The sequence below is a fragment of the Pteropus medius genome, unplaced genomic scaffold (assembly GCF_902729225.1).
Source record: "Pteropus medius unplaced genomic scaffold, Ma_sr-lr_union100, whole genome shotgun sequence".
NCBI classification, from domain to species: domain Eukaryota; kingdom Metazoa; phylum Chordata; class Mammalia; order Chiroptera; family Pteropodidae; genus Pteropus; species Pteropus medius.
Genome location: NW_024347788.1, coordinates 6,915,101 through 6,930,278, shown reverse-complemented (window position 1 = coordinate 6,930,278; position 15,178 = coordinate 6,915,101). Strand labels below are relative to the sequence as shown.

Here is a 15,178-nt window from a genome sequence, read left to right as displayed (position 1 = left end):
AAAGGATTATAAACAATACTGGATAAAATATATCCTCAGCTTCAGAACTTCAAGGATTAAGGAAAAATCAAGATAAGTCTACATGAAACCTAAATAAAAAAACTGAAGAACACTGGATACCATGGTTGATTAGGCATATTGTTTGAACCTTAAAATATATCTCGGTCGCCCAGTAATTAAGTGAATAATTCCATTCTTTAAATGTATCTACGAAAGTCAGTCTGGGGAGTTTGACTCAGACATAAGGATCCATATTTTGCCTCATTTATTTACCATTTATATCTCAGGAAGTACATTCGACTCCTTCCTTGTGAAACTTAGTATGTAATGGCTATACTTTTTGAAAATAGTATTTTGCCGCACTGTCATTTAAAATCAAGAAAGTCAAAAAAAGAGAGAAAAAAATTAAAGTAAAAAAATTGTAAGTTTTAAAAATTAAAACTAGAAAGCCAATCTACTTAAGTTAGGTATCTAAGATCACAATGAAAAATAGCCTCAAAATGGGCAGCTTAAATTATATGGTCAAAATTTTTTGCGAACTGAAAAAACTTCCAAGTTCAACCACCTTCTCTTGATTTAAATATTTTCTTCTAATAGCTATATTGAATCAGGATTGACGCAGTTTGATTTTTGCTAACCAAATCTAACCTGGGCAAATATCACGACTACCACAGATCTTTCATAACATATGGCCCTTGGTGCTTTTCTATGTATGAGTTAAAAAGCTTATTATTAACCTTAAAGAAAAAATTCGACTTCACCATATATGATACACAATTTTTCACAATATAGTTACGAACCATGTTTAAAATGTTACTGCACCATGAAAGCCACTGAGAGGATCTCTTCATTTTTTTTACCCATTTCATTTTTTATGCTTAGGAAACTAAGCATAATAGTGTATCAACAAGGACCGAAATCACTGGATTAATTTCCAATAAATGTACAATTAGTAGTGACAATTTTGGTTTCAAAGAAACTAGTTACAGAGGTGACCCGCCCAGAACCACGATGCTAACATGGCGTAAGCCGCCTGCTGCAGGGAGGAGGCATGAGGAGCAGGAGTGGAGCTCCAACACCTCCTCCAAGCCGAGCACTTTCGCACTTCATTTAACTCAAACACACGTCAGCTCCTTAAATGTCATTTGCCCCAACTTTATGATCCAGAAACAGATTCAGGTAGTGGCTCAAGCAAGTAAGTGATGGAGTCAGGATTACAAACCAGGCCTGATTCCAAAGCAATGTTCTTTATCCAAAGAATTCCCACTATTTTCCAAAGTATAATACATATGATGGAACATGAAATGATTGCAGTTAATTCACCAAATGAAACTGTTATGTTTTTATGTATTTTATAAAAAATAAACTAGTATAGACCCGTGGTTTTTATGAAAAATACAAAAAGTAATCAAATTTAGTGAAAAATCAATAAATTTTAGGTGTTCCCCAGCCAAATGATTCAGTACTTCCCAAAGAAACATTCCAATGAAGTACATGATTCTCTCTTTCTTCACTGAATAAGAGGCCAAGTGTTTTTGTAACTCTGTACCTACTGTCACCAGTTTCTGAAGGGTACACATAGCTCCACATATGTTTTTAACTGAATGATCTTGGAATAGTTTCACAGTATGGGCAGATTTAACACAAAAAGAAAGGTCTCCTGGGAAACAGCCTACTTTCCCTTCCTGTGTATGGACAACCACATAGTATTCTGTTGAGATACCGGATGCTTCAGACATTCAAATACCCAATTTCCACGTTGTTTTAAGTTACTCAGAGTACACCTGTGCACTGATGTCCAGCTTCAGTGGAATCTAATGCACCTGTAACAATCCATGGCAAACCTTAAACCTTAATGGTAATTCACCGTCTTCACTCAAAAGTCTGATACTCACAATGAATGGCTACAGACCAAAACTAGAAAGTACATTTTCCATTACAGGTGAAAATGGAAGTCTAAATTAATTTGCATCTCTTCTTACAGTCATTATGGTTTCTTTCATAATATACACAAAAAGAATGTATAGGCTATGGTCCTGGCAGCTGAACTAAAATTAAATAAAAACTGATCTTACTAATCATCTTTTGGTGCAAAATAAACATTTTATCCTTAGAAACCTATTTTTCTCACTCATTAAATCAGCAAAGCAAAAGTATACAATATCAGAGCATGTTAGAAAAGAGGCCCTGAAAAGAGATAAGCAAATTAAACAAGTAGTAAGGATATAATAAAGATCAGAGTGGAAGTCAAGGAAACAGAGGAGGTGGGAAATCAGCAAACCCGAAACCTCATTCTACGAAAAGAGCAACAAAATTGGCAAATCTTTAGCTAGATTAAAACAAGAAAGAAAAAAAAAAGACTCAAATTATTAAAATTAAAAATGAAAGAGACATGGCTAGTGACTTTGCAAAAAAAAAAAAAATTATAAAGTAGTCTGATGAACAACTGTATGCCAACATTGGATAACTTAGATAAAATGGACAAATTTCTAGAAACATGCAAATTTCAGAAACCAAGTCAAAAAGAAATAGAAAATAGGAGTAAACCAATAACAAGAGTTTGAATAGGTAATAAAAACTACCCACTACTCACAAAGAAAAAGTCTGGGCCCAGATGGCTTCATTGGTAAATTCTACCAAACATTTCATATCAATATCGGTTGTTCATAAACTTAAAAAAAAATTCAGAAGAGAATATTTCCCAACTCATTATAAGGCTATTATTACCCTGATATCAAGACCAAAGACATAACAAGAAAATGACAAATCAATATCTCTTAGAAATAGACAAGCAAAAATCCTAAATTATACACCATGACCAAGTTTTATCCCAGTAATGCAAGGTTAGTTTAACGTCTGAAAATCAACGGATGTAATGCACCAATATAAAATTTAAAAAACTTGATCATCATAGACACAGAAAAAGCATCTGACAAAATTCGACACTCTTTCACAATAAAAACACTCAACAAACTTGGAACGGAAGGGACTTACTCAACATTATTAAGAGCATATACAAAAAATCCATAGTTAACATAATATTTAATGGAGAAAGACTAGATGCTCTCCCCCAATCAGGAAAAAGACAAAGATATCTACACACTGATTGATCACTTCTACTCAGCACTGTAACTGGAGGTTCTAGCCAGGGCAATTAGTCAAGAAAATGAAAGAAAGATACAAAATGTAAAGGAAAAAATAAAATTTTCTTTTTGCAGATGACATGATCTTGCACAGAGAAAATCCTAAGGAATCCATTACACCAAGTGTATCAATTAATAAGTTCAGCAAAATTACAGTATATGAGATCAATATACAAAAAACAATTATATTTTATATACTAGCGATGAAAAATCTGAAAATGAAATTAAGGAAATCGATTGGAATAATATAAAAAAATTTTAGGGATAAATTTAACAAAAGATATACAAGACTCGTATACTAAAAACAGAGTTAAAAAAAAGCAAAGATCTAAATAAATGGAAAGACACAGAATGTTCGATTGAAAGACTTAACACTGTTAAGATAGGAATACTTCTCAAAGTAATCTACAAATTCAATGCAATCCCTATAAAATCCCAGGTGGCTTCTTTGTAGAAATTAAAGCGAATCTGAAAATTCAAATGGAAATTTTAAAAATTCAAAATGGCCAAAAAGAATCTTGAAAAAAAGAAACTAGGAAAGAACATTTACACTTCCTAATTTCAAAACTTACCCCAAAGCTATAGTAATCAAGACAGTGTGGAACCAGCATAAAGACATAGAAATCAGTGGAATAGAACTAAGAGTCCAGAAATGAATCCGCATATTTATGGTCGATATATCTTCAACAAGGCTACCAATATCTTTCAATGGAGGAAGAACAGTCTCCTCAAAAAATGGTGCTGGAAAACTGAATAGTCACATGCAAAAGAATGAAGTTGGATTCCTCCTGCCTCATGCCATATATACAAACATACATTCGAAATGGATCAAAGACCTCAATGTAAGAACTAAAAATATAAAACTCTTAGAAGTAATAATGTGTAAAACTGCATGACCTTGGATTTGGAAATGACTTCTTAGATACAACACAAAAGCACACGCTAGAAAAGAGAAAAAAGTTAAATTGGACTTCTTCAAAATTAAAAACTTTGAGGCATCAAAGGATACTTTCAAGAAATAAAAAGATAAGTCATATGTCTGATAAGGCACTTGCATCTAGAATACACAAAGAACTCTTCAACTAGATAATAAAAAGACAATTCAATTAAAACTGAACATTTTTCCAAAGAAGTAATATAAATGGCCAATGAGCACAAGAAAAGATGCTCACATCATTATTCATCAGGGAAATGCAAACCAAAACCTCAAGGAGATGCCTACCTCACGCCCACTAGCACGGCTAGAACCAAGTCTAAACAGTAATAAGCGGACTGTCAAAAAGGACGTGTAGAAACCAAACTCTACACTGTTTGTGGGAATTTAAAACAACCAGGGCACTTTGGAGAACAGTCTGGCAGTTTTTAAAGTTTAAACAGAGTTATCATTTGACTAGCAAATCTACTACTGGGTATGTATACCCAGAAGAAATGGAAACACATACACGCAAAAACTTACACACAAATGTTCACAGCAGAATTAGTTATAGTAACTAAAAGGCAGAAGCAACCAAAATGTCCACCAACTGACATATAAAAGGAGGTGCAGACATACAATGGGATACTATCAGGCCCTGGAATAAAGTACTCATTCATGCCACCACATAGATGATATGTTAAGTTAAAGAAGATAAGGGAAAGAAGGCCTCATGTTGTATAATTCTGTTTACATGAAATATGAGAATAAGCAAATCCATAGATAGAAAGTGGACTAGTGGTTGCCTAATGCTAGGGGGATGGGGTGTCTTTTTGGAGTGATAAAATTACACTAGTAACAGTTACAAACCTCTGAATATACTAAAAACCACTGAATTGTAGGCTTCAAATAGGCAAGTTTTATGGTATGCGAATGATATCCCAATAAAGCTGTTTACAACGATAAAAAAAATACTAGGGAAAAGCTACTGGCATCTAGCCGGTCAAAGCCAAGGAGACTGCTAACTACCGTACAGTGCACAGGACAGCCCTAAAACAATTACCTAGCCCGACACGTCAGTCATGGACTCCTTTTTTCATGGGGGCTGTCCATGCACTGAAGAACGTTTAGCAGTATCCCTGGCCTCCATCCATTAGATGCAGTAGCACAGCCTCCCAATGGCGACAATCAAAACTGTCTCCAGAAAGTGGAAAATGTCCTTGAGGGACAACCCCCCCCCGCCCCTCCCATCTTGAGTACTGCTCTAGAAGAAGACCATCCAAGCTGTTTCTAAAACAGCAGATGAGCTTCCACGACAGAAATAAAGATCAATGAATCGAGTTTAAGTTTTAACCTCTTTATGTTTAAAAAAAAAAAAGGGCTCCATGGAAAAGCAAACACAAGCAGGAAAAACATTTAACAGGACCTAATGTTGGTAAGGGTGCAGCGAGCCTTTTTCACGCACACTGCTAGTGGCAACACAAACGGGTGTTTACAGCCTCAGAAAAACCAACCTCTTGGTGTTTGCCAAGGACCACAAAATGCTTGTACCTTTCACCCGACCCATCAATTTGAGAATTCATGAGAAGAAAATAATCCTAAATAGAGCTATGAGCACAAAGATACCTATAACACTGTTTTAACAGTGAAAACTTGGAAAACTGAAGTTCAGCCATAGAGGTATGGTTTTGATAAATGACTATGCAGTCACTAAAAAGGAAGATAATGAAGACTCAACAGTAACCCATTAAATGCTTATGAAATTGCTAGGGAGAAAAGGAAAAACAAAATTTTATGGTTAAAATACTACAAATAAATTCACAGAGGAAAAAAAACCTTAAAAAGAATTACACGCAAAAAATGTTCTTAATACTCTTAAATTGTGTATTCACAATTTAAAATGCTGGAGACATTTTAAAATACTTTTTTAATATTGCACTGTATCCTGAACAAAATTCATAAGATTATTTTATTTTCATGCTACCTGACATGGATTATTCTTTAGACTTAGAAGGTTATAAAACCGTAATGGTTTTTCAAACTTAATCTCTTTGAAATTCTTCCTCAAGAGTTAAAATGCAGCCCTTAGCTAAAATGCAGCCCTTAGCTAAAAAGAGGACTCGCTGCTAGTTTTAAGTATGCAAATTTTAAAATGCCCTTATAAGTAATCACAAATACATGTGGCCAAAATTATTTGAGAAGCATTTCCCACATTTGTAAATTTTTTTCTCATTATACTAAGTTCTGATAACTTTAACTCAATCTTCAGCAGCTTAATTCTCAAAAGAACTTATTAAAATTCCTATTGTGTGCTTAAACACTAAAAAATGTCAAAGGTTCCTACATAACGTATTCTCCGTGCCTTCTTTAAAAATGCGAATTTCATCCTTTATGAAATACCAACAGATGCTCAACGCCTTTACAATAGTAATTAGGGGTCGACATCGGAGGCGTGTGGGTGAAAAAGGCTACACCTGTTGTGAAAGCTGAGGAAGCCTGTGAGCTCAGCGAAAGCCTGAGAGGAACAAGCGCTTTAACGACCACTGTATTCAGCAGTTGCTGCAAGAGCGTGTAACAAAAGCAGGACTCTAATTCGCGCACGTTAAGTTCTTCACTATTCCTGACTTTTCGTCGCACCTTTCTCTTCTGTCACCCTTGCCAAAACAAGAGGAATTTTAGCGAACCCAAAGGAATTATTGCCAGGCACTGCTCCAAGTTTTCATAACAATCAATCACTATTTATCAAAAATCAACAGCAGTACCATTACAGTCAAATAAAGCATGCTACAGACATTTAAGAACTAAATTTTTTTAACGTAAATGATACTTTTTACTAGTAAGCTATTAGATACTATCAGCTGTCCCTTTGAGTTGATGAAACCTGCTGCCATGAGGAAGAAAGTGCCCATCAGTTATATCTATTACTGATCTTGTTTTCAATAGTTTATTGTTCACAATTATTGTTAACTTACAAATAATTATGGGTCAAAGCTAAACACAAAGTGATAGAGGTTTAACAAAATATTTGGCCATTTCTAATAAAATCTTCCTTATTCACTCCTCTAGTAACTTTCAAAAACTCTCACTATAGAAAAGAACACAAAATTTTGGAGCCTAATAAGAAGCAATGCTTGAAAATAAAATTATAATTTACTTTCTATTAACTTTTAATTTTCTAATTGTATTTCTAATTTAAGACCAAGTACTTCTTTTCTAATTTTAAAAAACAGAAAAGTATCATTCTCTTTATTCAAAAACTGGCTAAGACTATATTAAAATGTAGCTTTATTAATTAATACTAATTAATAGTACCAAATAACATTTTACTGTTTCACCAACTCAATTATCCATGCTCTAACTTTAAAAGCATGCATAACAAATTTAAAAATCCACAATCATACTATAAAATAATAATCATGAAATAGTTAAATATAGACCTCTGGTGACAATATGTCGACTTTATAGAAAAGTATACCCATTAAAATCAACCACCACCACTATCAGTGTTTTCACAAAACCTTTACTCTGTAAATTTCAGACTGACATGTCCTGTGATAGCTCTTATACTATACGCATATAATTTCAGTTCATCTATTATTAGACTAGAGTGATAACATCACTAGAACACAGAAAATGATTAAGTCACAGCATATTTATATGAAAATCTTTCTATAATAATTAAGTTACTAAAAAGACTATATCAAAACTGAATGAAGACCAAGTTTTACCTTTTCTGTATTGTAATATAAAGATTTCAAAGTAGTAAACAAGGGTGGGCAGCCTTTGCTGAAGTTAACCCTCAGGAACTTATCCAATAGTTCTCTAAATTTTTCACCTGGAAACAAAAGTGTACTTTGTTATACTTTGATTAATGCAAACAGTTCTTAAAATAATTTGATAAACAAAAATAAAATTCACTCAGAAACAGTTATCCCCCTTTCCGATTTTTAAACCCAAAAAAGTTAGCATTATTTCTTGTTTTTTCACCACCTAAAAGCCTAACACTAAATATCTCAGTAGGCAGCTATACTTTCTCCTAGATCTAGGTTCAAAATATCTTCAAGGAATACTTCCAAAGATAGGTAAACAAAATGACTGCACAGCTTTGAGTAAAAGTAACCCATTCTGAATACAGTGCCCATAGCGAGGATTTTTCCTAATCTCACTGGCCAGCACCGACTCAGTCCTGCTATCTACAGACAGCTCATAAGGCACTCTGCAGGCTATAAAAAGATTCTACTGTAACCAGCACTATATTCAAGTAGCAGCCAAAAAATATTTTTAAACATGAAAGCAATATTTACAAATGTTTTCCAAATCAACTAGTGATTTACTTCAACATTCATTCCACAGCCATCTACCGAGCACCTACTATGTGCCAGGTACTGTTCTCAGTTTGGGAATACAGTAGTGACTAAAACAAAACAATCACGGACCTTAACGTTCGAGGGATGAGAAAAACAGGAAGTAAAAGAATGTATGTTGGACATTAGACTGAACCCTGGAGTATTCTAATAAGAAATTAAAATTAAGTTCTCTACTTGCAATAACTATTATTGCTAAACCCTTAGCAAAATATTTTGGTATCATCTTTTAAAAGCAGAAGAAATTAAGAAAATTTTAAAAATAATGGCTCTAACTCAGACATACGAACTTTTTGATAGTAAGTATTAATAAATAAGGACATGGATTTGTCCAATCATTAAAAAAAAAAGATACAGATATTTCATGAATAGTTTAACCTAAAGTAAGATTAAGGAAATGAACTCTTAAGGGTTTCTTTATGAATCACAAGACTATATATATAAAACAAACAACTCAAAGTGGTTATTTTTGTTTTGACAGACCATGTTGAACAAATATGTGTACACATAATTAGATATCATAAAATTTAAGAGAGAAATTAAATTTTATCTAGTGGAAAATGTATCAAATAAAAAAACATACATTAAAAGACTGTTTTCAGATAATTACTAATCTTTTATTAGATCATATACAAAGTATAGGTCTTTTGAAAATTATATTACCAAGACAACACAAAATTTCTCTTTGGGTTAAATATACATCATCACTTACTTACAAATCAAAAGTAATTTTAGAGATCAAATCTTTCCAGCACTTCCTCTGATATAAAGCAAAAGCACACGACACTGAGGAAGACAGTAAGAGATGTTGTTGCTTACAGGAATGCATAAGCTTCTACTTACGTTGTGTGAGCTTGCACAAATACCTTGTCCACTAAAGTAAACCTCACTTTCTCCACTCTAAGATGAAGGTAACGCCACCACTAGCCTCAAAAATACTCTTCTATGGCTCAAACGAGTATATAGCAGTAAGCAGTGTGTCTGGAACATAGTAACCGCTTAATAAATGTTGTCTATCATGTGCCTTGATATCGGACAGCTATTGTATTTCTATAGTTAAGAATCTTTTCTATATTTGTTATCATCCACCAAAAAAGCATTTACCTTTATGTCAGAGACTACTCTACACTCCGTTTCTTGGTCAAATTTCTCAGTCTAGTCAGATCATGCTAGCAGATTTGAGTCAACTTCTCAATTATTCACAATATTGACTGTTGTTTATACTATGCAGCTATGAGAAAAAATGAAGCTCTTATGTGGTGATACCAGACTAAACTCCATACACAGAGTCAAGGCGGTGGGGGCAGAACAGGCACAGTACAATCTATGCTACCACTTTTGTACAAAATGGGGAGAGAAAAAAAGAAAGCTATAAATGAACTCCTCACACATACTTTTGCTGGGATATGCACAATGTATTTCTGGAAGAATACACCATCTACTAATAACAACGGCCATCTCTAGGGAAGTAAACTTGGCCAGGGAACAGAGACAGAAAAAAAGACTTTTCACTTAAAAATCTGTTTGTACCCTTCTATTTGAAACTGTATGAATGTATTTACTATCTAAACAAGAAGCCTACACACAGCTACTGAACTTCCCAGTCACACACTATATCCAAAAATTACTATTTACCCATCTCATGATATTTCACTTTAGGTATAAGAAAAATCCTTTCACAAAAACAAACGATCTCCCCTCTTCCTAGTTATTTTAAAATAATTCTTTAGAACTCCCATAGTCTTTCCTTTCGAGGTGGAGGGGGTGACCCTGTTTAGCGTTACAGCTTGTAAACAGGTTATCTGACTTACACAGATGCTATGGTATTTCTAAATGTGTAGCGTAGATTCAAATAAAAGTTATTGTTTCCAAAACCACTTCTAAAATAACGAACATAAACACAAGACCAGACTGTATCTGATTCACTGGAATTTCTTCTAAATAATGGGGCATGTTCTCACTATAAAAAAGAAGTGATAATTACGTGACCTGATGGAGGTGTTAGCTAACACTACAGTGCTAATATTGCAATATATAAATGTAGCATTATCAATACATTTATACCTTAAACTAATACAATGTTATATATCAATTATATCAACCAATCAATCAATAAACAATTTGATGAAACAAAAACAGAGCAGAATCTGGTTTAATACTCTGGATTGTCTCCTACCCTCCCTCTCCTGCCTGGCAAGGGAAGACTAACAGAACAGGACGAATTAAACTATTTTGAAAAGTAGCTATATCTCTGCGTTATATTCGCAACATTAAAATTTCAGGCTGTTAGAGGACGGTCCCAGGACTTCTGCAGTGTTCACTACTCTGTAAGTATTAAGCCTTTTAATTTAAAAACTGGAAAGCCTTTTTCAAAAGTTTCCCCTTGTATTCTCAAGTTCCATCATTTATTTATTTATTTATTTATTTGGAAAAGCTCTCATTTGCTTTTGATAATGCTGAGATGTCTTTCTTATTATACATAAAAATATTTCTAAAGAGGCAAAATACTTTATGAATTATTTGGCTTTTGCACAGGTACAATTAAGTATGTGAACTATTTTATATATATATGCTCACTGGAGCTTTGGAAATACATGTACGTTAGAGCCTCACAGTGATGAGTACCTTGAAGCCCATGCCATCAGACCCCTCAGCTGGGACCTGTCTTGTAAAGAGATCCTTTTAGCATTTCAAAGACAGACTGTCCCAGAGGATACAGGATGACTCCACTGTAATCTCAATCACATTTCACAGTCAACAGCTGGTTCCAGGCTATTTTTCAATAAAAATACACTTCCTATCATGTACTGAGAGCTTTTAGCACTCTGTGCGTGCTATGAAAATAAATCTAGGCAATGTTCATTTGAAGCCCCATTTTCCCTAAAGAAATAATATAACTAAGAACTCTTGCTGGTAATCTTAAATAAGTTTTCTTTCTTTCTTTTCCTAAGAGGCACGTGAATGCATCTGAAAGCTCCAAACTTAAAGAATATACCCACTCACACCGGGAAACAGAAGAGATACCCTGAAACCGGGAGAAAAGAAAAACAGAAGCCGGACATAAAAAGCCACCTATGGTATAATTCCATTAAAATGAAATATTTAAGTAAAGACAGCAGATCGATGGTTGCCGGGGAGGGGTGGGAGTGACTGCTGACAGTACGGGTGGGTTTCTTTTTGGAGTGATGAAAATTTTCTCAAACAAGATAGTGACAATGGTTGCACAACTCCATGAATATACTAAACACTGAGTTGCACACTTTAAAAAGTATATTTTATAGTGAGTTATATTTCAAAAAGCTGTTATTTTTTTTAAAAAGGAGACAAAGAAGTGTGAGCTCAAGCATATTCCACAAAACATGTGTAGTAGGACAGTGCTCCTCCCTACGCAGTGTATTCCACCGTGGAAATTCACAATGCAGACACTGAACGTTCTAAGAAGTCCTACAGAAACCTGACTGCTGTGTTTAACCCAAAGTTTCCCAAACTCACTTGACTGAAGAACATCTCAGTATACCAGCACCCTCCCTGCCAAGCCTATTAATACCCACTTGGACATAAAGCTCCCCAAAAAACATTAGGGAAATCTGCTCTCAGTATTTCACAAATACAAAACAAAAAAGAAAGGATCAGAAGAATGTTATTCATCATCTGTGGAACTAAACTGTACTAGTGGAAAATGAATTTTTAAAATAAATTCATAACTACCATTTAAACTGAAACATTTCTTTTTAAGACAGTCAACTAAAACATTTAATTTCCATGAATCTTTTAATAAAAAGGAAATTATAGCCCAATTATTAAAACAAATACATTCCCTCCTTATCTGATGCCTAGAATAGATTTTTTAGAAGTTGGATTACCCTTCTAGTGTCTGACGTGAATCAAAAGACTTACTAAAATTCCCAATAATTCAAGACCTATAACACTTTCGACTAAAAATAAAGATGACTTTAAGAAAAAAGGCACAATTTTCTATAAAACCATCAATGAAGATATTAACTATCTGGAGAGCTAACATAGTCTTTGCCTCCTATACGACCAAAAGTGAATGAGTTCAGATACACTCAGTGACTTGGATGAGGCCATAAACAGACCACTGTTCAATACAAGCAAGTCACAGAATACATATCATAATACTCCAATCTGCATAAAGTACAAAAAAAGCAGAGTTGTTTTTGCTTCTAGGGATACAGACTATATGGAGCTCTATAAAAACAATGGCATGATAAAAAGCAAACTTCAGGAAAGTGTCACCTCTGAGAGAGGCCTTCAGTAATAACAGTGACATTCTTCCCTTGAACAGTGTGCCAGGCACACAGAGCTCACAACTCTTTGAATTTATTTCTGAAAAGAAGACCTACAACTTCAAAACTTCTACCACTTAAATCATAATACCTCATATAAAATCTGTCATCAATTTACCTTCTAAATATGGTGTTTAATTTTTAAAGTCATGTAAAGAAAATAATTTATGTAGATAATTTCCAATATGTAAAACCAACACATAGCTATACACTGAACACTGATTAACATATGCATAATGAATTCATAACTGACCACTCCCACCCCCCAGACCGGTACAGATATAAAACAAACTGTATACCAGAAACGAGTTTTTAAAATGTAAATAGTGTTCAGTAATTTCGACAAATAATTATTAGTGTTACAAAAGAGATCCTAATATTACCTGGGACAAGATTCAAAGGTAATCTTCTAGGTGAAATTGCTCGGGGGTGCTGCTTACTAATTTCTTCATAAATCTGAAGCCTTTCTTCTAAAGTGCCTATTATCAGTAAATATGTGTGAGATTCAAAGTATCAAAACTTCTATGAGAAAACAATAAACTGTTAAAGTTATACAAAAATTACATTATCGATATGAAAGTTGCTCTCAATTTTTGTAAGAATGACATCTAAAAGTCTGTGGTGGTGAAATAACATAATCGGTAAATCATTTTAAACCCAATCTCCAGAAAAATCTAAAGCTTCTTTTATTAAAACAGATTCTATAACTAACTCAAATCATATATAAACAGGACACAAAGACTCAAGATATATTGCATTTCTTTTGTATTCCTTAGCATAAAACTCATGAAAAATAAAATGTTTCTTTATACATATCTTACATAAACCCTCTAACCGAACGAAGCCTGCCTACATGTAGCTCCACAGAAGTCTATGATGCCCACTGATTAGGCTTAGAGAAGGAAGTTTCAAGATCATGAATGCAAATGTTTTATATTTAAAAAGATGAACTAAATTTCTAAGGTAGCTTTGACACTTAAAATTTTCAATGAAACTCCATTATAAAAAACCCCATTAGTACAGACTATGTTTAAAGTAAAAGCATTTCTGCCAAATAACAGCAATGTAAAATAAACTTCTAACAGAAAGTTGTATCTTCCCTCCCAAGACCAATCTAATTTTAGAGTACTTAACAGAGGCTCTACACTAAATTCTATGATACTCTGCAACAATAATTTACAGAGTAGAATCTGGGTCTAGTTCATTATTCTAAAATAATATCCTGCATAACTTACAAAGCGAGATTGCATGTATTATTTTATATAAGCAATAAGATGGCTTAGAGCAGAATTTTCAGAAAAAGCAAACCAGTTTTTAAACTATAAAATTTAAGAGGATTTTAATTCGGACGACAGAAATGCAATTATTTTAAGAATAATCCTTAGCAATCAAGGCATCACCATGTGAAATGTTGTGTTTAATATCAAGGTCATAAACACTGCACTTGTCTGATTTTCCTTAGACTCCTTCCGTCCCCCAACAGTATTTTTCGGAGCTCCAATGTGCTTGGGTTTTTAGAACTCGGATATGTGAAAAGTAATTTTTGCAATCTGTTAACAATCTGGAGACTTCATGAAATATTAAGGACCCTTATAATACTAAAGGTCACATGAAGGTTATGATACGTATTTTTTTAAAGCAGTTCTCATATTTATACCTAATGTTAGAGAATGTCAGGCTATGAATATAAAAAACTTTTCCACTGCCCCAGATATAACAAATCTCTAAAATGTAATTAAATTAACATTAAGACAAAACCAAACCATTTCAATGCCTTATTTCGAGTCACAAGTCGGAGCTCCAGAACGTACCATGGGGGAGAAAAGGTCCTAAGGAGCCTAAAAAGATAAAGTAATGCAATTAGTCTTGCAATCAACACATTTTTATATTAAGCATGGATCCTGATGTATAGAATGTTACATTCATTTTACCAAAACATGTAAATATCTTTATTATTAACTACATGTCAGTAACTGGTAATTTAAAGAAAAATCATAGTTATCACACATTGCCAACTCTCAAACATATAACTTTTGTCTTTTTTTTTCCAAAAAAAAAAGATTATTGATCTAATCCATATTTAAATTTTCATAAGAACATTTGAAGAAATAAAAACTTGAATAATTGTAACATTAAATTTTATATACAAACAGAAAACTTGGATTGACTTATAAAAATGATTAGGCTACAATAAATAAACTTTTCTCATAGCTCACACTACTATAAATGAATATGGATAGCTACCTATTTACCATACTTTTTAAATTTAAAAATTCTGCTGTTTCAACATCCTTGAGCCATAGTTTCATAAATATTTCAGCCATATATTTGTCTTAAGTAAATGTGGTTTCAGTAATATTAACTGCTGCTAACATTTAATTATGAAAATATTTGGGAAAATTTGGAATCCTACTCTAGATTTCTGAAAAGGGTCAAGGTTATCTCATTTCA

At 33.4% G+C, this 15,178-nt stretch overlaps 1 protein-coding gene across 7 annotated transcripts in view; it reads right to left on the bottom strand.

Annotated features, from left to right (window-relative positions):
• NAA16 (N-alpha-acetyltransferase 16, NatA auxiliary subunit) overlaps nucleotides 1-15,178 on the bottom strand; it is a 57,128-nt gene that overhangs the window by 24,099 nt on the left and 17,851 nt on the right. For 4 of the 7 annotated variants that reach the window (XM_039877189.1, XM_039877192.1, XM_039877193.1 and 1 more), the window contains 3 exons: nucleotides 14,539-14,565; nucleotides 13,111-13,206; nucleotides 7,785-7,891 (listed from right to left, as the gene is read on the bottom strand). In XM_039877189.1, coding sequence (XP_039733123.1) covers nucleotides 7,785-7,891; nucleotides 13,111-13,206; nucleotides 14,539-14,565 — 230 coding nt within the window. The remainder of the gene's footprint in view (nucleotides 1-7,784; nucleotides 7,892-13,110; nucleotides 13,207-14,538; nucleotides 14,566-15,178) is intronic. The other 3 variants (XR_005655940.1, XM_039877191.1, XM_039877195.1) reach the window with 2 other exon arrangements.